We start from the raw sequence: 22,949 nt of genomic DNA, 5'->3' as shown, positions 1-22,949 counted from the left end.
TGTCTGTCTGTCTGTCTGTCTGGGTGGCTGCAGTCTTCCCCTCTTCCCTCTGTCTGTCTCTTTGTTTGCCCTGTCTCTGTATCCTCTGGCCCTCCTGAAATATCAGACAGAAACAATCAATGCGTTTCCTTCCATGTGATCCTCTCTACATTGTTCGATGCAAATGCTTCAGATGTTGATTGGTAATGCCTGTACTGGCTGCGTGCAGACCAGTAAGAAGGAAAAACATCTGGACGAGACAAGTGGTGGGAGAAGAAATAGCTGCTATGCAACGTGGCATTTTCCATTCTGGCCCCTGCAGATCCTTAAAGCTCGACCAAACGCCTGTGATGGAGGAGGTGTAATTACAACAGCTCTCATGGCCTGCAGACGTGGCGCTGTCAGAGAGAGAGAGTGAAAGAGAGAGAGAGAGAGAGAGAGAGAGTGAGAGAGAGAGAGAAAGAGGGAGAGGCAGAGAGAGAGAGGGCGAGGGAGAGAGAGGGAGGACAGCAACAAGTCCTTACAGAGATACAGCCAAGCTGGTATTTAGTGTCTTAATTGCTTTTCATGAACGTTTAGCTCCAATGAGAAAGCTGGGTGAAGACTTATACACTGCTCTTTATCACGTGAATTAAATTAACTGCAATTTCCATGTCAGATAAACCTCTTACAAACCTCCTGTCTGTTTATCATACCAAAATAGGAAAGTATCAAGTGAACAGGATGTTGTTGAATAGAGAATAGCACAGTCCAACCAAACTCCTCATACAGCTAACCGTCATCATTTTTCAGACTTTTTTATTAGGTTTTGTTTCCAAACGGTCTCGTCTGCACATCACTGGAGATCAACTGGTCAATTATAAATCACAGAGCGCATATTAAAAGCTCACCACCATTTCCCACATAAAGTTGCACTGACTCTGAAAATGACGGCATCTTCGAAGGGAGAAAGGTCCCTTTCAGGCTGCTTCCTGTTTGTGCCCTGTTTACTCTTCTCTCTGAGTGAACCTCACAACAGCAAATAACACACACATACACACACACACACACACACACACACACACACACACACACACACACACACACACACACACACACACACACACACACATGCATACACACATACCCATGGAGTACATCCTAACCTGCTAATTATTTGCTATATCTGATGAAGAAACAAGTTCTGTTGATGAAACTACTACACTCAGAGAGAGAAGGAAGTTCCTGCATGTACATAAACTTGTACTCTATTAAGAAAAATATACCAGGTTTTCCCATTTAGATCTGTCCTTCTTGTTGTTGACCATGAGCAGTGTTTATGTGGGTTGTCTCATGTACAAATTAAAAGCACATAAATGACCATACTACAGTTCTGGTACTACTCGTACTAGTTCTGGTACTACTTTACAGTATAGTTCTTGGAATAGGATCATGTCTGTAAAGGTGGTCAAAACAACCATTAAGGACAGAAGTCACCCGTTGCGAACTCCAAGGACATAATGAAAAGCCAGCTAATATGACAATGTGAAATACCACCAAAGTAGACGAGTAGAGAGACTGTAATCAGAAGAAAAGAAACATCTGTCTTCTGTGTTATTGTTTAGTGTTTTTGCTGACATGGTTGTAATCTTTAAACGTATAACACACAGTTTTGTTGTTCATACAGTTTATCTTTTCAGCTATAAACAGTCTTCCATCATGGCCAGAATGCAGACGTGCTCCAGAGGTTCAGCTAATAAGATCTGGGAAAATAGTTAAAAAAAAATGTGTGTGTGTCGTGCGAGTATTGCAGTTTGCTCCCTCAACTTCTGGGTCAATTTGTTTGGGAACAACTAAAGGAGGAGGACACTGGAGCTAATGACTGGCTGTGTAACAGCACAAATTACAGTGGTGGCAATTACGTCATGGCATTGTGGTGCACTGGCCTGCTTCTGTGCCCTTCTCAAAGACCACATGTGAAAGCCAGCTACAGCTGGAGCAAACTGAAGGAGGAGCGAGATGTGCTCACATGGCTCTCTCAGGAACTGAGGTTTCATGGGAGCTGGCCTTTCTCAAGAACTCCACCACAGAGGCTGGAGATGACGTGTACGCAAGTGCCAAATTATAGTTACTTCTGGCTGTGCTGGCCTCAGCATTGTCTTCCAACCCCCTTCTAATAGTTCCAGCGGCCCTTGGACTGACCTCATGGGGCTTTAAGGAAAAAATGGTAGTTTTGGCCTCATAGCTCAAAACTCTTATTCGCCTTATAGCTCAAAGCTCTTTTATCATCGGCTGATAATGTAGAAGCAATGAGTTCACTGGCGGGACATGTTAAACAGTCATATGTTGTGATAAATGTCAGACCAGGAATGTGCTGGCACTGGCAGCATACTGTGGAGCAGATAGAATTATGTGAGCGTTAATGCCAAAGGAAGGGCAAGGGCTCTCAGACACCTGTGCTTCCTGCTGAAAGCTGCGGTGGAAAAGTCATGTTGTGACAGGATAGATGGTAAGGGCCCCTAAAACTGACATATATGCAAAGGACATGGACACAGCAACTTGGTCTCCAGTGGTAGATTTTAAAACGTTCCCCTCAATAATATATTGATATTGAATTTATATAAAATTATCATCATTTGTATTATTACTTTATTGTTCCATTAGAAGTATTTTATTATGAATTACTCTTGTTTATATTTCACCTCATCATGAGGCACGAGGGCTTTGTAAATAAATATTTGTTGTGAGTAAACCTTTCGTTATCTCTAGGAAATGATCTATGGCCTTTCTGCTGTTTAAAAACTCAACGACTGACGTAGAGGCAGGATTTTCATGCCAAACAAATAAATCATAACTCCCAAAGTGCTGCAGACCTCAAGGTTAGAAGATCCAGCTTGCTGCACTGATACTGATGCTGATGCTGTACGGTATAGACAGACCTTGAGCACTCACAGGATATCATTTTAGTCTTTTTTTTTGGATCAACATACAAGATTGCTCTTGCCTCAGTCTGCTCAGCAGACTGCTCAGCTCAGCCAGCTCTCCTACTTGGCTTTGCACGCTCAGTGCTCTCCAGAAAAGGGCGGGATGAACTGAGTCGAGGCCTGTCAGCAGCACATGCCTCCACTTACGCAGTTTGCTTATCTCAGTGAACGAGTAGGTAGGCTTGATGGCGGCAGAAAGAAAGAAAATGTGAAAATTCGGCTCAGGTGTGCATTCAAAGCTGCAGTGTTCAGGTGAAACCCAAACACATAGTTGACATCTACTGATTACTGCGTAACTGGTTTGAATATTATATGTGTTGTGACTTCAGTTCAGTTTTGTTCTTTTTTTGTTTTGTTCTTTTTCTTCTCGCTTGTTTGCATTTCGTGAATTTTTTTGCACCTGACTGATGTCTTTGTGGTGCATGGAGGTATGAATGCACGAGACCCAGGAACATGCCACAACAAGTGAATCCTCGATGTCAGCCTCCTTATAGTAGCAGTCAAAACAGTCTGCTGACTGTGTTGGCCCCCTTTACCTTGCGTATCTGCTCCAACTCCGATGACATAGCTAGATTTCTGCACTGGAGTACCGGTTGCCTTTTATATGCTTTGGCGTGCAGTGAACACCATGCATGAGAACGAACAACAAGTGGAGCAGATTGAAAATGTCTCCCCAGCTTCTGGGATTACCACTTCACGAGTTTGACAAGAGGCAGTGGGGAGTCGGTACAGAGTGTATGAATCATACCAAATGGCTGATTTGTTTAAAAAAATAAAGGGGATGGTCTATGTACTCAATGATTAGGCAATGACTGACAGGCATCATTATCATTAATCCAGAAGGAACGGTAGGTTTTCAAAGGGGGTGGTTTTTGTTAAATTTTTCCCCAGGGGTGGTGGCATCCCCCCGGATCTCACTCAACTTGCGCACTGGTTATACTTGTGCAGTTTTTCACCTTTAAACAGATGGCCTTTTAACTGAGTGAAATCACCACCTCAGGCAGTCTGACATTTTAAACTACTGTGTGTGGGTAGTCTCTCTGGTGTTGTCATCCCAAACGTGCTTTAACAAGAGTTGTGAACAATATCTGGTGGCTAGGCTCCTTGTCGACAGATTGTATGAGAGTATTTCCTTTCATTGTAATCCATTACAAAGAACACTGGTGTGATAACGCCAGCACCAGCAGCAATTGCAAGAACGGACTGAAGCGTTAAAAATTGTCCTCTGCAGATTTGTATGGGACAATTATCTCCAGCTCAATGCAGGAGAGGAACAGTGTGTCACACAGTGAAACAGTGCATTCGCTCAATGTGTGTTTGTCCTGCAAACACCTGTCGCCATGTGTTTGCCAAAAACACAAAGGCAGACGGCTGATATCAAATATTACCGTGCCCCCTTTTTAATATTGCCTTTCTGATAGTCACATCCTTTGTGATGTGATACATATGAGTGCACTGACGCCTTGATCAGACACCTGCTGTAATCTACCAGCCACAGCATAAGCAAGAACCAAGAAGCTTTTAATAACGGTTTGCTGTCTCTTTACAGGGGTCAAAGAAAGCACTCGATTGCCTCAATTTGAATTTGAAAACAGCTTAGATGAATGAATCCCAAAGGAGACTGAAATACAAGATGTAATTTAAGAAGAAGAGCATCATTGGATGTGTCTGTTGTTGTTATTGAGTACACTAGTAGCATGAAGGAGAAAACCGAACGTTGGGATTTAAAATGGGAGAGGAAGTGCCCTTCATGCCACGGTAGATTTTAATGTCCACAGAGAACAGTTGCAGCTTTCAGAGGGTCTCTGGCCCGTGTTTTGGAGGGAACGTCGTTCAAGATTTTCATGATGAAGAACCCGGTCACAGTGTTGACAACAATGGTGTCGGTGGAGTTCATGCTGTATACAATGTGTCTCTGTGCCCCACAGTGGTTGGTCCAACCAGAGGGAACAAACACAGGGTTATTTGCAATTTGTAATACCTTTCAGGGATTCTCCAGTTGTACGACCTATCCAGCATGGACTGGTAAGTATTCCATTATTCCACCCTTTAATCTCTAATTTATTTATTCTGGTGCATAATGTATGACTGACCCCAAGGCTTCAAAGATTCAGTGGATATTTCTAAGTCTGAAATGGTTCTGGTGGGGTGCAATTCAAGCCAATTACAGAGAGGATAGAGGATCCATTCTTATTCTGAACAAAGTGTGCTTTCATTGTAACATGGGGGACCAAACACAAGATTGCCTTTTTTTCTTTTTTTTCTAGGATCATACAGCTTGAGCTGGATGTTTCTGTCAAGCTCTTGTGTGCTTGCTTTGGCCGCCCTCATGGCAATACGCCCTGCTGTCATGAGAGGAAAGAGGGCAATTGTTGCACTGGTTCTCAACAGCTTTTCAGGTATGGGTTTTCTATTCTTTTAAAGCAGATTTTGCATAGTGAAACATTTGGGACTTTTAAAGGATAGTGCAAAATGTGATGCTATAATATTTTTACTTTCTCTGTATTCATTTTTGTTTTATTTTTTTTACCTTATAATCAAATATTTACATTTCTTTTGTACTCCGCATTTGTGAAAATATAAGCAAATTTCAGCTATTTCTGTCTCTCATTTTGTCTTTCAATCTCTCACAGTTGCTTTCTGTGTGAGTTGCATCATAGCCTTCATGGTATCCATCCAGCTGCTGAATCCCCAGTTGTTTAAAAACCTGGGCTGGTCCTTCTACATCTGCTGTGCTACTCTGCTCTACGCCTCCGTGGTGTCTGTGACCTTGGGGTTGGTTGAAAGCTCCAATCTGATTGAGCCGATGATCGACACCAGCTACAACGGACAGTCTGTACTACCAACATAGATGCCCTTTCATTATAATAATAGACTATGTGATAGCTGATTATTTATTGTATGTTTTAATTATTTATTCACTCTTTTTATTTTTTAAAGATTCATTGGGTAACCACAGTGAATTGTGGAAGTCTAAATCATACCCCAGCAGCAAGAACAAAGTTATTTTTTTCTCTCTGGTAAATATCGCCCCCCATTGGTGGACTTTGAAACAAAACATTTCTTCATTTCTGTCTTGTGGACCTACACAGCAATTACACACATATCTGGAGACGACAGCACAGGAATTCGGCTTCAGAGCAGGTGACCGTGAAGATGATTAGCTAGTTGAGTGAATTCTCTACACCTTATGATGGTTTGGTTCAAAGGTAGGAGCAATCATTCTCACATGACAGTGCAATGGTGCTCATTGAGGTCAGTGGAAAGCCTCCAGTACAGTCATACAGTCACAATGTTATCAGAGACAGGTTTCTTCTGTCCCTTTACATTTTTAAGTTGTTCTCCCCAGACATGGATTTTGGTAATGAAAGGTCACAGTCAGACCTGGCCCTGCTTGACCTACTTCTCCCACACTCTGCTTTCTCTTCATATCCTATGTATACTATTGTGTTGCACTGTGTGAGGGCTATTTAAGAAGAAAAAAAAAACAAGAAAAAAGTGAAAGTAGACTCAATTCATTTTATATTGGGTAAACATTGTATTCGTTACATTTTCAGAGGACTACGTTTAATTTGTTTCTGATTTAGAGGATCAATTTTAAGACATCAAGACAAACAACCCTAGGGCATGACAAACTAACTATGTTACTGTCACATGCCCATTCATGTTTTTCCATCTGATTTATCAACTGATCCAATTAAAAAAAGGTAGAAATCTTGAAAGATCTTCTAGTGGTCCCTTGTGATGTGACAAGCCTTCATCTTCCCGTGTCATCAAAGCTCTCCACCTGGTTCTTCGTGTCAACATCAATCAGAGGTGAACAAAAAGAAAAGACGATCTGCAATTAAAAATGGAATCAAGATAAGACATTACATATAGGCCTACTTTGCCCAGTAACAACCATCACATTGGAATTATAAATGACAGCAGGGGATATTATTATGGATGTTCAATGGGCTTCACAATCATGTGTATTTAAGCACAAATACATATTTGCTTGATTTAACTAGGAAAAGTTCATTATACCTTGTGAAGCAGGCATTTCACCGGTTCTCATAAAAATTGAGGGAACATTTTAGGTTTATTTGGGGCCGATGTAGTTCACAGCTTTCCCAGTCTTCTTCAGTGTTTCCAGAAGGACATCTGTATCCTTGTCTGATTCGATGAACACCTTCTTGTTGGGCAGATCTATGTCAAACGTCACACCTGGAGCATGGGAAAGCAGGTGTTGGGACATAAGTGACTCTCAAGGTGAGGTGGTAATAGAGTAACTCCCTTTATTCGTATTATAATGAGTCTATAGATGCGTCAAGGTGAGGTCTAGCAAAGTACGTAGGAAATATGAACTTATATCAAGTTGTGTGAGCTATTAATCATCTTAGCAGCACCCTAGCTCCGACTCTTGGTACGCAATGTACCAACACTGAATATACAATCTGCGGTGCGGCTATCATCACTTTGCAAAACACTGCAGCACGCAGAATTTGTGTTGCTCGATAACTATTACGCTCACGCTGGTTTATAGAGATTGCATGTCAATATTGTTCAGGTATCCTTGCACATAGCACAGCCTGCATAGCCTTACCCAGCTTTGTGAGAACACGGGTGACTGCTCCAGAACAGCCCTCACAGGTCATATCGACAAAAAACTCTTGCTTCTGTGGAAATAATTTAATACAATGGCATTCTTAAATCACGTTCCTTAACATCTCAAAATCGAGTAAGTTTACATTAGTCATCACATCTATCTTGCTGGCTAACTAGCTAACATAGACGGTTGACACAGTTTAACCATTAGCTTCAGAGCGTGCAAAGCTCAAGCAAAATCGAAAGGTGATGAATATAAACGTCAAAGTACTGAAATATATACTCACGGTCATGGTCGCGGGTATTTATTTAGGGCACCAAGTACATAGACCAACAACTATATGTCGCCTACTGGTTGTGTTGTAACTATCAGCGGGTGCTCCACCACACGAGAGTCTAACCGGCTGGTTTTAGGGATCATCACGAGTTTCCTTCCATCTTATTAACGCAATTTTTTGTTTGTAGCCTATACTTCTGAAGATAACTTTGGGGTTGTTACTTCTAGTGGATATATTTTAGCAACCTTTTTAGTTAGGAATTTTGGTTTTGACTATGAAGTTTATTGTAATTGATGTTACATGGATTGCAAGTAGTTGTGTCTTTGCCCACTGCCCCTTACAGGAGCTTCATTGTTGCAGCGCAGTAATTTACCGAACACTTTGCTACAATCTCGTGAGTTTACATAGCATCAAATGTTTCGTGACAATGGTATAACAACAGAATCCATGACAAAAATGTAATAATATAGGTCTATTTATAGGTAACCCAATGGATTCCTAACTCTGATGAAAAACAGTTTTAGACTAAGACAGTGTAATTCATTAGTGCAAATGACACGCCGGAATGGAAATGTTTATGGCATTGGAAATGCCTCGGTTTGTACACAACATGGTCTCTCAACATGGTATTTTATTAATATTAAGTTGGTAAATACAGCAGCGTATCAGCTGACTGGCACAATATCCGTGTCATGTGATCACATTGTGCACTTTTCAGGAAACGCGAGAATCACAGGCTGACAACCAGCTCTGGGAGTGGAGTCTGATGGGTTCGACTATCTGGATTTAACATGGAGTGTAAGAATGAACACCGCTGTTGATCGTAGGGGATGTGTTTGGGATATTGTTGTTTGCATTGTAGGACGCTTCTGACAGAGCTGATCTTCGCGCAGTAAGTCACCGCCAAGTCATTCATTTAACACTTGAGAAAACGACTTAAGATGACCCCATAGTGTTTACAGCACGACTATGGACACAGCGCCTTTTCTCATAGAATTAAATGAGCTTACCAAATCAGTGGGGATATTAGATTGGTATGGATGTAAGACAGTTAGCATTTGCCTAAAGACGGGCTACTTCTCTGATGTGCTCTAGTTTCGGTTGACACGCACATCCTGGCTTATTATCTGCGCCGTGTCAATTTGCAATGCGCACTAGTTACCTTATCAGCTTATCAGCGTCTGTCAGTGATTTTGATGTGCCTCATGAGACTTTAATCAGGCAATACAGGAGATATAACGTTACTGCACCATAAGGACATGAACGCACGATGCCGTCATGGTGATAAGTGAAAATGGAAGTCGCCGATGAGACAATCGTTGTTTGCTCCAGAGAGAGGACTACGTGACCCTGGTTTTGACGTGGCAAATTGACCTGAGACTATTCAGCAGCGATTGATTTTCAATGGTTTTGTGCACATGACAGGCTATATAATCTAAATGGCCCACAGATCAGACTGGATTGCCACTTCCATGCACATCTTGTATGTTTGGTCGGATGTAGGCTAATTGTTTTATTAATCTTGTGCAATGGAGGCATTCCTGGTATAAAACTGAAGAAAACTTGAAAAGCTCAATGAAATGGCAAGCAATTTGCATTAAAGTCTACTTCTAAAATCCAGAGAAAAATGTTATAGGCTAAGTTTGAAAAGCCTACATCTTGTATTTCATCCCTCTCTAATTGGAGTTTAAGCAACTTGAAATGTCTAATCAGTACATTTCATTGTGCAATGGCAGTTATGAGTGTTTGTGCTAAATTTGAACTATTTTCTTTTCAGGGCAAATACATGATATTTCAAAATGTGGTAAAAATCCTATGGTCAAAACACTTAATCTATGTCTTATTTAGTGTGTACTGTGTCCCCTAAATCCTTATTGTTGTTTATATTCACCTTAGCTGAGACACTGTACAGAAAATAAACAACAACTATACCTAAACTTCAACATCTTTTTTTAATCTAAAACTTCCTTTTCGTTTTAAAACTGAAACCGACCTGCTTCTCTTTTCTCCATTTCCACGGCAGTTTTAGATGTGGGGCCTCTCACGTCTTCTCTTTAAAGTCGGGTAACTGACCAACAGACGCACGAAACGTCATATCAGCCATGGCCTCTGACATCACCTATCACGATGGTAACACAATTTCCTCCTCGCTGAAAGCCTCTCCTCCGCTCTCTCGCTTTCGTGTGACTTCCCCTCCTGTCTTATGTCTGTGACTTTTTTTTATTGGCCAGAAAATTAAGCTGAATAAATATGTGTGTGGCCTGAGTGTTTAACTATGGCGGGGCCAGACTAGAGCAGCATTCTGCAGCTGTTCATTTCTGCCGAGATGGCGTCTGAGCATGTGCCCCTACGATCTCCAGGTCCGCCTTTCTCCCGGATAGAGGACAGTCCCATGCAGGAAGAGCAGCCTGCAGAATCGCCGGGCCCTCTGAGGGTCCAGAACGAGTACGAGCGCATCGGCGGAAGAACTGGGTCCTCGTAAGCATCTCTCTGTATTCATTATCTGTAGTTCAAGGCTCGAATGAGCAGAAACTATTTTAGTTTTCCCCCCCAGAAATGATGAGACATTATGCAGGGTTTTAAAAATAGCAGGAGTGTGTAACCTGAGCCATTACCTGTTCTGTTAGTGATTACACTCTTAACTGGCAATGAGTAAGTCGTATTGTGTGTGTGTGTGTGTGTGTGTGTGTGTGTGTGTGTGTGTGTGTGTGTGTGTGTGTGTGTGTGTGTGTGTGTGTGTGTGTGCTCTGGGAAATTACATTTTGCTTTTGCTTCAGTTTCTTCCAGACCTTGATCCATTTATTGAAGGGAAACATCGGCACAGGGCTACTGGGCTTGCCTCTGGCTGTGAAGAATGCTGGCATTGTGGTGGGTCTACTAAGGCAAACAAGCTAAATTGCATTAGCCGGTTTTATGTATAAAATGCTTGTGTTGTCTGCCTCACTCAAGTTCACTGTCGTGGATTTATAATAACAGACACTACTTTAGACAAGTCACATCCAATCTTGAATAAATGTACCAAATCTACAATTTATTGTAGCTGGTGTCATATGTTTTCTCATATATGTAACCATGTGAGAAGCGATGGCTTTTATAGTGAAATCGGTTGAGATCTAGTTAACAAACACAATTGATTGATCCAGTTTGAGGGCAAGCTTTAGAAATGCATTGATTCACATATTTCACCTGATTCTAAATTGTGAGTCATATGTTTCTCAATGGTGACTCACGCAAGTGCAAGTCACTGAAACAAAAAAATGAGGGTAAAATGTGAGTTATAAACAACGTGAAGTCCAGAATACTAATTGATTTTAGCTGCCACCAATCTGTCTGTGTCACCGGCATTGTGAGAAATCGAGTCCCACATTGGACTCAACCCCATACTCTGAGCTGGGTATGCTAGCAAGGAGGCTAAAACACATAGGTACTGGTGTCTCGCTAGCACTTCTGGTAAGGTGAGGGAGATTTACACACTGCACAGCTCTGTACCCACTGGCCACTGCTATATCATGACGGAGACAGAAAATAGATAGGTAATCGGAGGAGCACAGAGAATAAACCCTAGCAGATCATAGTCAGTGATACTCACTTTGATTATTTCACTTACAATAATGTCAGAAAAGGCTACAATATGGCAAAGTAGGAGGTTATATGGTTAGTTGGATGCTTCAGCAACAAATGGTGACAAATCTAGTCTTTTTTTAACATTTCAGAGTCAATTTTGCCTTGATACTTCTGTGAATACATTTAGTCTGTGAACACGTATTACTTTTACCGGTGGAGTTGAAATATCTCTATGAGACGATTGGACTGGAGAATGATCCCATTTTGTTTCAAGAAGCATTATGGAGTTGGTCTAAAGCTAGCAACTACCTACCTTAAGGCATGCAAAAACCTTGCAAACACAGCCAGAAAATATAAAAGATTGCTAACATTCTAAAAAGCTAACTGGCATCTTCTGGTGTTCTTGTTGGCGATTATGTTTTCCCGGGGTATTCCGGCCCAAACCACAGAACTACATATAGCCTGGACGGCCAGTGTGAATGATGTGTGTGTTTATCTGTCCTCCACATGACCATATTCAATCAAAATTAATTTGAAGATGATGGCAAAAGTAGTTGCTCATAAAAAACATACTACAGGAAGAGGCACATTGTTGCATAGTGTTGCTTTAATAGCTGGTCTTGTGTGGAATTTTGTCAGTAAAGAAGTAGAAGACTAACAATGTGTCATTATGCAGTCAAAACTAACCTTAATCTAACCTTAATCATAAATGCAACTTGTGACCGCACCTTCTAGACGTTATTATTTAAATTAAATTGGCTAGTTATGGAAATTGAGGATTTGACTAGCCAACTGTATTTTTACTGTATCTAGAAGGTGCGGTCACAAGTTGCACTTATGACTAAGATGGTTGCTTATGCGTGGATTGTGCCTGACACAAATGAATAAAAACTAGAGCAGTGTACTCCAAAAAGGTGTGTTTCTGGAAAATAAATAAATGAACAAATAGAGTTGGTTTAAGCCCATACATAGCAACAGCTGTCGTCTGATGTTGAGCTTTGTCTCTGTTTGTCTCTCTTGAAGGTGGGTCCCCTCAGTCTGTTTGTCTTGGGGATTGTGGCCATACACTGCATGAGCCTACTTGTGAAATGTTCTCATCACCTGAGTGCCAAGTGAGTATGCCCCTCTATTATGACATACTTTTCTCCTCTCTATGACGTAGCTTGTGCACAGATTCTTTCACGCCCTATAAAGTGGAGGCCGTTCACTAGGGGCCCACTAGTATTTAATTAGTCTGCAAGCAACTGAGAGTATCTTCAAGAAATTATTAATGATCAGTATGTGAAGGCTTGATCATCTCATGCTTGTGTGTATTTTCGTATGGTTCCTGTAAAACTGGACGTACATAATGGTGTGGAATTTTAGCTTAAGTAGTTCTTGACATATTGAAATGTTTCAGTTGTAGTGGCCCCTATGGACAGAATTTCACACAATTTGAAGAAATTGGCTACTGAATTGCTAGGTTTTGGCAGCTAAAAGTTAGCAGTTCTTTAAGTTTGTAGGTTTCATTACTTACCAGTTTTGTAGTACTCCACTGATAATGCTTTAAAAGGTGTTGGCATATGCATGGTAGTGGGTAGTCAAAACCATGTAACAATGTTTATTTAAGAGACAGTCAAATCTAAGGGGAAATGTATTCGTTGGCATGAAAATGTAAAACTTATATGGTAATGGGTAATAAGTAATCTGCTATCAATGTATACAACTGTACTTAAAGAACAAATAGTATTCACTGTGGCCTTCGCATGAAAATCTTCGATGTAGCCAGTAACGTGTTTAACACAGAAATCTCATCACACAGAAATATACTTAGTCCATGATGTGATAAATCTTGATTTAGTTACTTTTATATTAATTATACCAGTTCATGCAATTACAGGAACTATATTAATGATGAGTGTATCATTATAGCTTAGGTTTAACTGCTGCTGCCGCCTTGAGTAACTGATAGTATAGTGATATCTAAATGAAACAGAGGGGGAGAGAGGGATGGACAGAGGGGGGGAGAGAGAGATGGACAGAGGGGGAGAGAGGGATGGACAGAGGGGGAGAGAGGGATGGACAGAGGGGGAGAGAGGGATGGACAGAGGGGGAGAGAGGGATGGACAGAGGGGGAGAGAGGGGGGGAGAGAGAGATGGACAGAGGGAGGGAGAGAGAGATGGACAGAGGGGGGGGGGAGAGATGGACAGAGGGGGGGGGGAGATGGACAGAGGGGGGGAGAGATGGACAGAGGGGGAGAGAGGGATGGACAGAGGGGAGAGAGGGATGGACAGAGGGGGAAGAGAGAGATGGACAGAGGGGAAGAGAGAGATGGACAGAGGGGAAGAGAGAGATGGACAGAGGGGAAGAGAGGGATGGACAGAGGGGGAGAGAGGGATGGACAGAGGGGGAGAGAGGGATGGACAGGGAGAGAGGGATAGACAGGGAGAGAGAGATGGACAGAGGGGGATAGATAGAAGAAGGGGAGAACCTCAGGAAGACCCACTAACCAAACAGTACTTTTGCATGGAACTGCCAATAATGTCAGAGTGATATCTGGGGAATGACTACAGGTCTGCAAAGGGAGATTTCCTATCCACGCCTTTGGCCTCAGATTAGTCATAAAATCAGGATGTTTTGGGAAGAAGGTGGACACTATTTAACATCAGGCATCTGTGGAAAACCATTGTGGAAGGTGGTGTAAATGTCAGTGGTGTAAATATCAGTGGGTGTGGTGGGTTTGAAATAGCAAACCAGTCTAACGCCTTTCACTGCATTGTTTTTAATAATGCATTGCGGGGTGATGCGAGCCTGCAAACCCACAAGTTCTCATGCTGCACACTTCCGTTGAATACTTGAATACTTACTCATTGTGGTGTGGCTAAACCATAATTACTGAGTGCATGCTCCTAAAATAGCAGGAAGTTGCATCTGTTTTCCAGTGATCAGCCTCAAACACTTTAAAACTTTAAAATGTCCATGCCCCTGAAATGTTCTGTATGTGCCCATTGAAAAAAACCCACGCATGTTAACTCAGTGATGTACTTACTTACTTACTCACCAGCAGAAAGTAGTTATATGCCAGTAATGCTGTGCCTGTTTCCAAATCTCTTAGGATGGGCAAACCTTTCCTAAATTATGGAGAAGCAATGGAGTATGGCATGGAAAATGTTTCTTGGTTGAGGAGGCACTCCGTTTGGGGAAGGTAAAATCTAAGGGATGAGGCTATTAAAAATGGCAAAACCCTCTCTTAAGTAAACCTCTCCAACTGCTACTGAAATAAGAATTTATATTTTTACTTTTATGCTAGAATCATTATGAATGTTTTCCTCAGCTAATGTTAAAAGGTTCTGTTTATAGTCAAAATTGTGATGTCCTCGAGGCAGAACTGAATGACAGAAATTGCATCATTACTGTCATTCACTCTGAAAACAAGGAACAAAGAAATGTAATAAAGAATCTCTTCTCTTTAAAAAATAAATAAATCTCTGTGCTTTTAAAAATAACGAACTAAATATATAAATAAAACCTTTCTTTTTAATGAATTATGTATGTTTGTTTGTTTGTTTGTTCTGTGCCTATCAGACATGTGGTGAATCTGTTCCTGATCATTACTCAGTTGGGATTCTGCTGTGTCTACTTTGTGTTTCTGAGTGACAATGTCAAACAGGTGAGAAGTGTCTCCACGACGACCGGATTCTTTTCAGCACTCACTGCACCAAAACAGCTCAAAATCTGACAGTTGCCAATTTGTCGTTATAAACTCCTCAAAAAAAGTTCGGAAACGTTATTTCGGTCGATTATTCCTCCCCTTTAATAAAACCAATTGGTATTGTATTTTATGTCGTTGGAAAGCCTGATTAGTCACCTTTACAACGAGGTACAACTTGTAAGGATCGTGTATTCGTGGAAAGAGCAACACAGCTAACCGTGTGGGTAGCGGCCCAAAAAAAATAGCCAAAATCCTAAGCAATATTCTTCTGTTGGTATTCACCCTCGTTTTGAGTTGCTTGGTGGATTGGATGATTGCACTCTACACATATTGGCCATTTTGACACTTTATTAATTTTACACTGTCAGGGACCTCAGTAGCGCCCGGAAGATCCTTACGCAGCCACAACAGCTTGGCACCTCCTCCTCATGCTGGTCACCAGCCTGGTCACACACTGCTGTGGGATGGCATCCCATTCCTCAACCAGGATTTGTCGCAAGTCAGCCAACATGGTTGCGTTGGTCACTCTGGCACGTACAGCACGCCCAAGCTGACCCCACAAGTATTCAATTTGGGTTGAGGTCTGGACTCACGGCAGGCCATTCCATCCTCTCCACTCCGAAATTCTGGAGGTATTCTGTGAAGATCCTGGCTCTGTGGGGGCGAGCGTTGTCATCCTGTTGGATGGAGTTATGTCCCAGATTCTGTAGATATGGGATACCCACTGGCTCCAGAATCTCATTCCGATATCTCACTGCATTCAGATTGCCTTCAATGATGACAAATTCTGTTTTGCCTGTGAGAGAGATACCGCCCCACACCATGACACTGCCCCCTTTGATGAATAAAGTGTAAAAATGGCCAATATGTGTTGTTTTTTCCTTCCTTATTACTGTGGGAGAGCGCAATCATCCAATCCACCAAGCAACTCAAAACGAGAGTGAATACCAACAGAAGAATATTGCAGGGGATTTTGGCACACTTTTTGGGGCCGCTACCGACACGATTAGCTGTGTTGATCATTCCACGAATGCACGATCCTTACAAGTTGTACCTCGTTGTAAAGGTGACTAATCAGGCTTTCCAATGATATATAATCAACCGAAATAACGTTTACAAACTTTTTGTGAGGTTTATATGAATTTTGGATATATGTTTACTTTGAATGCATGGTGTTTTTGGATAAATGGTGTTGTTGGATGCTTCATCACTAGAGGGCAGTGTTGTGCTGCTGTTTAGCATCCTCTAGTCTGAACTTTATTGCAGCAGCTGGTGGTCCATGTCCCCCTGTAGGCTCCCACAGAGTAGATTCCCACACATCTGAGTCTCCTGCCTAATTCTCACGAATGATTACGAAGGATTTGGGGATTTTTCGTTGGTTAATCAGCTCTCATGCAGGGTCCCACATAATGAGGAACCACTAGATGCAGCAAAAACACCTGAGCTCTGAGAAGAAGGGTAGAAAGTAAATGCAAATGCAAATCTAGAATCCTCTGGTATCCTGCACATGAGCCTTCTAATACATTTTTCCAGGAATATCAACTTTTTGTGACATAATCAGCTTAGAAGCCTGCCATCCAGACCTTAAAAGCCCATATCATTGAGTCAGGTGTTTAGGGAGACATATAAAATCCTATTTACATTTTTTATTCTCTCCTATCTGCTTGTGCTCTTTTACTGCATGTGTAGATAGTGGAAGCAGCGAATGGAACGACGTGGAACTGCCAGAGCCACACCAACGAGACCACAGTGATGGTTCCCAGCATGGACTCCCGGCTCTACATGCTCAGCTTCCTGCCCTTCATGATCCTGCTAGTGTTCACACGCAACCTCAGTATTTTGGCGCCATTCTCCACACTCGCCAACCTCGTCATGGCTGCTAGCCTGGTGCTAATCTATTACTACTGTTTCACGGTATGGATGACACACACATACACACACACACACACACACACACACACACACACACACACACACACACACAGGCTCACACACACAGGCTCACATAATCACACTTTCGGTCAGTCACACGGGTTTTCTCACACACATACGCTCTTTCTTCCCCTTTTTCTCACAGGCTTTCTCTCTTTCCCTCTCTATCTCTCGCTCTCTATCTCTCTCACACACTTTTTCTCTTTAAATGTAGACATCATAGTCATCGTAGACATCACACTTGTTCTCACACTTTCCTCTGGTTATAGGTCAAGTATAATGCTTCCTCAATGTCTTGCAACACTGCCATGAACTACTGTTGACTGCAGCTTCTCTCTCTCTCTCTCTCTCTCTCTCTCTCTCTATTTGTGTCTTTTAGTGAGCTAGAATTTGAAATTATGTCTGAGAATTGTTTAACTTTTCAACAGTCAGGGAGAAACTGCAACTCTGTCTCAGTTTCACCAGTTGTACAGTGACCACAGATCTGCTGCTGTTTTGGAAGTCTTTTGAATGTTTTTTTTTTTGTATCAACCTTTCTCTGTGGTAAGACTGTGGTCACATAGCCTGTACTTGGTAGAGATCTGTCTTTGCTCTGTATCTCTAAATACTCCACCAATTCATAATGATATAATATCATCTATATTTGTATTTTATGGAAACTTCTTTTGCACGAAGAGCTCACATGATCAGTGGTGCGATGTTTTGGTGAAAAGTCAATCGGACTGAAAGGTACTGAAGGTATTGTGTTTGATAAGGAAGGCCTGTAAACATGCTACAGCAGAATACCTTCCCCAGATTACTGCGCACACAGATGCCTCAGTAGTTATTGTGCTCAAATTTGCCTCTACTCTGGAGATCTAATCTCCCTGTTCCCTGGTTCTTTCTTCAAATACAAATATAATAGGTTAAAATTTTACTAAATAGTAGTCCCTCGGTTTGTATATAATCTCTATAATTATGATGAAACTACACATAATACAGGCAAACAATATTGTGGCATGTAAAATAGTTTTGTTTTATTTGTCTTATTACCAGTACTTCAAAACACACATAACATGTACAACTGTTATTAGTGGTCTGAAAGTGCATATGTCTGGATGATGCTACACTTGTACACCATGCTCACTTAACATCAATTGGCATGTTCTATGCAACAATAATACTGATGGCTTGAATAGTAGTGCTATTTAACATTGTCTGTTAGATAAATTAGAATTACAACTGTACATATCGGGAAATATTAGACCCACACCCTCAACCTAGGACTCAATCACCGTCACCATCATCAATGGGTTGATTAAAACAGGTTTGCAGTTTGAACATATCTGTGCACTTCAGGCCATTGGTGAGATATGTGCACTATGGCAGTTTGCATGACAAGTGGAGACTAAGTGGCACCTAATATTCAAGTTACACACACGCAGAAACACAGAAAATCCATGTTCCTACTTACATAATTCATATAAGGTAATTAATAATACAAGGCACTTGATTATTATATTTTTTGTCATTAACAGTGTTTGGAAATGATCTCCATCAATCCATCCTTGTATCTGTTTCAATGGATAATTCAAAATCAAAATCACAAATCATCTTTCTTAATTCGTCAATTGTCAATTGTGACTGAGCATCACTCCATATCATCATAAATCAATTATTTAAAATGTCATCATATTTCTCATCCCACATTTGTATACTTTGCATTTGTAGGCCAACATAGTGGGTCATTAGCTCTTTGATTTGATTTCGATTAGCTCTAGATCTTTGGCCAGGCCCCATTGCGGATATTTTACCAAGACCGGTGCCTGTTGTGATCAATATGCTAACAGTCCCAAAATGTAGAGTAGTGCAGTTATTATGAAAAGTCCCACACATTGTTTAATTTTTCCCTTGTAACTCCCCATGACTTCACAGAGATAGGACCGCCCTGCCCTGCCAGTATCTACTAGGCTCTTCTACCCCACTGGACAGTATTGTTTTCTTCACCAGGTTTGGGACGAAAAAGAATCCCCTTTGTAGCTGGACTTCTGTCACAGTGGGCCGGCCTTGGAAAACTGTAGAGGAAGACAGCTCCTATCCTCTCTCTTTCTAAGGAAGGCTTACTCGTTTACAATGTGTTAGTTGTATCCAGGTGGCTCTCTCCGCTATCTTGACTGTGGTAGATGTTGACATTAGTACTTGGTATGGTCTATCCCACTTAGGCGAGTGGCAGTGTTTTCTTTTGAGGCTGTTGATTAGGACCCAATCTCCTGGCCCAACCTTGGTTTCAGCCTCATAGGTTCCTGTGAAGCAGATTCACATATTTGCCATATATTCTGCAAATGTATACTCAATCTCTTTGTCTGTTTCAGCAAATGGTTTGAGTGCTGAGGCAGTGTAGGTTCTTCCATACATCATTTCAAACAGTGATAACAACATGCATGCTTAATCTCACTAATTTCACTCTTGGATTCTCAATTTGCTTTTAATAGTTTGGATTTAACTCAATACAATCAATAATGAATGATTAAACATCTTTCTCATAAAATATAAATAAGAAGTAAAAATATATGCTTACTATCCCCACTTATCGAGGCATGTTTTGGTTCAATATTGCAGCATATCTTTTAGTATTGTGAAATCTAATTCTTCAATCGTGTACGTGTCATGGTTGTTGCAGTGCGGCCTGGTTAGTGGCCTTCTCTGCTTTGTGGTTTCCCAATGAAACCGGGTTTTTTGCATGGGTGTGCGCAATCAGTGCAATTAGTTCCGCTGCCTGTGCGGAATAGTGTGGAAGTAGTGGCTATGCGTTCAAGGTTTATTTGCTTGAACCATCAAAATGTCAGTTTTTATTTCTGCATGATTTCACATAAAGGGTTTTTCCGAGATGACTCTGAGCCAACAAACGACCTGAGTTAGGCTTTTAAGGTTGCAACTCCCAAGGCTTATTAGTGTGAGATTAACGAAGATTGATTCAACTTTTTGACGTGAGATGAATTTATTTGGATTCTAGACTAGACAGGACAAGTTGATGACTTTGGGCATTTGGAAAAACTACAAATCTCTGTGAGACCCCTGTTGACAATTTACACCAATAAGGTTACAGCTTACGTCGAATCCTTTCATAAATTACATTGGCAGGGATGTTTATGATGAAAACAAGTGAGTCAACGACTTTCCTAACATCTCCAAACATCAAGCAAGCGCAACACAAGACATAGCAAGACAGCTAATAAATTATTACTGACTAGTCCAACAGCAAGAAGGCCAGCGCGGCATCTGACTTCTGCATCCTTTTGTAACTTTTAGTTCTCGTCAACGAGTAAAAGCCAGTCTGAAACGGACTCTTTTTCGGTCTCTTGCTCAGTTACTCTCTCTCTTTCTCTTCCTATCCGCTGACAATGTCTTCCTCGGTTTCTTCATGGCCTCTGCCATGATGTCCATACAGAGAATACTGCGCTAGCTTCCTCTTACAGCTAGCGCATGGGTCTAGTTATTGTTGTGTGAGGTGGTGCCATAATGCATTACGTACATAGTTACAAAGTTACTGTGGCAGTGGCACAGACGCCATTCTCCGTATTACAAGTCGGTGTACCACAAAAATGATTTTGAAGCTGTTATTGTAAGGTAAAATTGTTGCATGTTACTTTAAATTAGCAAAATATTTTTGCAAAATTAGCTTTTTTTCCATGCATGGTGGACTTTGCTCATTGCTCTGCTTAATGCCTGTCAATGAAATTAAGACCCAAGGTCATTGCTGTATTCACAGCTACTACTGATGAGTTTTTGTACTCTGAGTGATTATCCAGAGAGTAAACAGTAAACAGAATGCATGGGGTTGAGGATATAAACACAGCAATGAATACATGTTAATAAATGAGCACATTAAATCGCTTGTTCCTCACCCCTCCCTATATCTCCCTTGTGTAGCATCATTCATACTGCATTCCAGTTGTTTGTATATGCTAATAGAATTGAATTGATTACACATTTGGTTTGAGGCACAGTTAACAGTCAGAACAGCAAACAAATGAAACCGCAAATAGTGTGATTTGAACCAAAACTGGAATCAAAAATAGCAGACAGAGTCTTGGATAGTGTAGGCCGCATGCACACACACACTCACACTCACACTCACACTCACACTCACACGCACACGCACACGCACACGCACACGCACACGCACACGCACACGCACACGCACACGCACACGCACACGCACACGCACACGCACACGCACACGCACACACCTACGCACTCACTCCCACACACACCTTTTAGATGTTATGGATGAAGAGAAAACTCCAAGTGACATCTCTCTTTTTCTCCCATGCTTATTCAGAGTCTTTCATCACCAAATGCCTGGCCGTAATGAATGGGTTTCTATAGCCTGCTGTGAAAAATGAGCTCAGTGGTTGAAGCAGTTTTCCAGAGGGGGTTTGCAAATGGGTGTCTGGGTCGGGGTCACAATGTTTCTTATTCTTCTGCTGTGACCATATGCTGGGCAGATAACTGAAGAGGTCAAAATGAAAGGTCAATGCCAGTGATTGGACAGGATGTCACGACTGGCTGCCCATTCAGAAATAAACAAATCTCTTTTGGGAGAGTTTTAGGAATAGGAAGTGGGCTATCACGAGCCAAGTGTTATCACATGACCGCTTGAGGAAGTTCATCTTGTCTGGTTGAGTTCCTAAGTGTCTGATATGTCAGCTGCTGACTAGACTTTTCACTAAAGACCACAACTCCTGAGCCACTACTAAGCAGTGATGCTCTACATAGAAATGAGAAGTAAAATACCTGTTAAGGGTAAAATGTTGTTGTGAGTCTGTATGTCACTGGTTAAAGGTGAGGTAAGTAACTTTTGTTGACACAAATGAAAATGCATGTTATGACGTACCTCTAAAGGCATGGTAAATAAACAGTTTTCTTCAATATTCCTGTTTCTGTCTTTTTGCATGTGTTTGTTTACATGTCCTGGCCTTCTATATTGTCAGTAAATGCATAAAAAACACTTGAAAATGCATAGAAGACACCGGAACAATTTAGAACGACAAGGTTTATTTATGTATTCATTTATGTAGTTATTTATTTGATTGTGCTTCGTTCATTATGATGTGGAGGGAAATGGACTGCATTGCTGTTTAACATGCGTGGCACACTCTTTGTGCTCTTGAGTGGACACGATGTTTGATGAAAATGTGGGTCTCTTGACTGAGCAATAGAGTAGTAGTGTGAATCATAACTCCAGCCCCTTCAGTGTGATCTGCCAACCAATGTACTCTCTCTTACGTCAGGCCTTTCTGTCTTTTCCAGAATATTTCGCTCCCCATCGACCTGCCACTGGCGGGAAATGCAAGGGACTACCCTCTCTTCTTTGGAACAGCGATTTTCGCCTTTGAGGGGATCGGAGTGGTACATCTGTTTTCTGTTACATTATATTACACCATTGTGTCATAAACATGTTTAATTTATGTCCATCCCGAGCACGAAGAGAAACTACCGAAATAAATCTGTTTTCAGTTTGGCTAACATTTTCCTCTTTACCTCGCAGGTACTGCCCCTGGAGAATAAGATGCAGAAGCCGCAGAACTTCAGCATGGTCCTTTACGTGGGCATGGGCGTCGTAACCTTTCTCTACATCAGCCTCGGCACCATAGGCTACCTCTGTTTCGGGGAGCACATTGGTGGGAGCATTACCCTAAATCTTCCCAACTGCTGGTAAGTACCCCAGGGGCAAAGGGGCAAAAGGGAGGGGATGGGGGCATTTTTTTACCCACTGATCATGGTTCATTAGGTGTTACTATTGATCTGTCTCCACACTCTGGGGGCTCTCACACAGGTGTTCAGGTGTTTGAAGTGGCACTCCATCCTTTCCCATGGATAATCTTTATTCCTGTCAATGATAACTTTGAAGGTGAACTTTAAAATTTGGGGGATTTTTACTTTTGATTTGTATGCCACAGATGCAGTTACCT

At 41.6% G+C, this 22,949-nt stretch overlaps 2 protein-coding genes across 6 annotated transcripts in view; one reads left to right on the top strand and one right to left on the bottom strand.

Moving 5' to 3' along the window:
• Window positions 1-6,447: 6,447 nt before the first annotated feature.
• On the bottom strand, window positions 6,448-7,967 carry atox1 (antioxidant 1 copper chaperone). 2 transcript variants are annotated; one of them, XM_031558073.2, is made up of 4 exons: window positions 7,817-7,967; window positions 7,528-7,600; window positions 6,969-7,148; window positions 6,448-6,735 (listed from the first exon to the last, which is right to left on the bottom strand). In XM_031558073.2, the coding sequence occupies exons 1-3, from the start codon at window positions 7,820-7,822 to the stop codon at window positions 7,024-7,026; spliced, it is 204 nt and encodes a 67-aa protein (XP_031413933.1). In that variant the 5' UTR covers window positions 7,823-7,967; the 3' UTR covers window positions 6,448-6,735; window positions 6,969-7,023. The 2 variants fall into 2 exon arrangements, with proteins under 2 accessions (XP_031413933.1, XP_031413932.1); XM_031558072.2 differs by having other exon boundaries at window positions 6,448-6,780; window positions 7,817-7,966.
• Window positions 7,122-22,949, top strand: part of slc36a1 (solute carrier family 36 member 1) — a 45,879-nt gene continuing 30,051 nt past the window's right edge. For 2 of the 4 annotated variants that reach the window (XR_004162628.2, XM_031558070.2), the window contains exons 1-10: window positions 8,489-8,699; window positions 9,831-9,937; window positions 10,168-10,285; window positions 10,585-10,675; window positions 12,395-12,483; window positions 14,467-14,556; window positions 14,937-15,021; window positions 16,753-16,977; window positions 22,288-22,386; window positions 22,526-22,692. Coding sequence is in view for 3 of the 4 variants with exons in the window: in XM_031558070.2 (XP_031413930.1) it covers window positions 9,910-9,937; window positions 10,168-10,285; window positions 10,585-10,675; window positions 12,395-12,483; window positions 14,467-14,556; window positions 14,937-15,021; window positions 16,753-16,977; window positions 22,288-22,386; window positions 22,526-22,692 (992 nt within the window). In the remaining variant the exon portion in view is untranslated. Of the gene's footprint in view, window positions 7,194-8,488; window positions 8,700-9,830; window positions 9,938-10,167; window positions 10,286-10,584; window positions 10,676-12,394; window positions 12,484-14,466; window positions 14,557-14,936; window positions 15,022-16,752; window positions 16,978-22,287; window positions 22,387-22,525; window positions 22,693-22,949 lie in introns of those variants that run through there. The other 2 variants (XM_031558071.2, XM_012834374.3) reach the window with 2 other exon arrangements.

This window comes from Clupea harengus, chromosome 20 (assembly GCF_900700415.2).
Source record: "Clupea harengus chromosome 20, Ch_v2.0.2, whole genome shotgun sequence".
In the NCBI taxonomy this organism is placed as follows: Eukaryota; Metazoa; Chordata; class Actinopteri; order Clupeiformes; family Clupeidae; genus Clupea; species Clupea harengus.
This window is presented reverse-complemented; position numbering and strand designations above follow the sequence as displayed.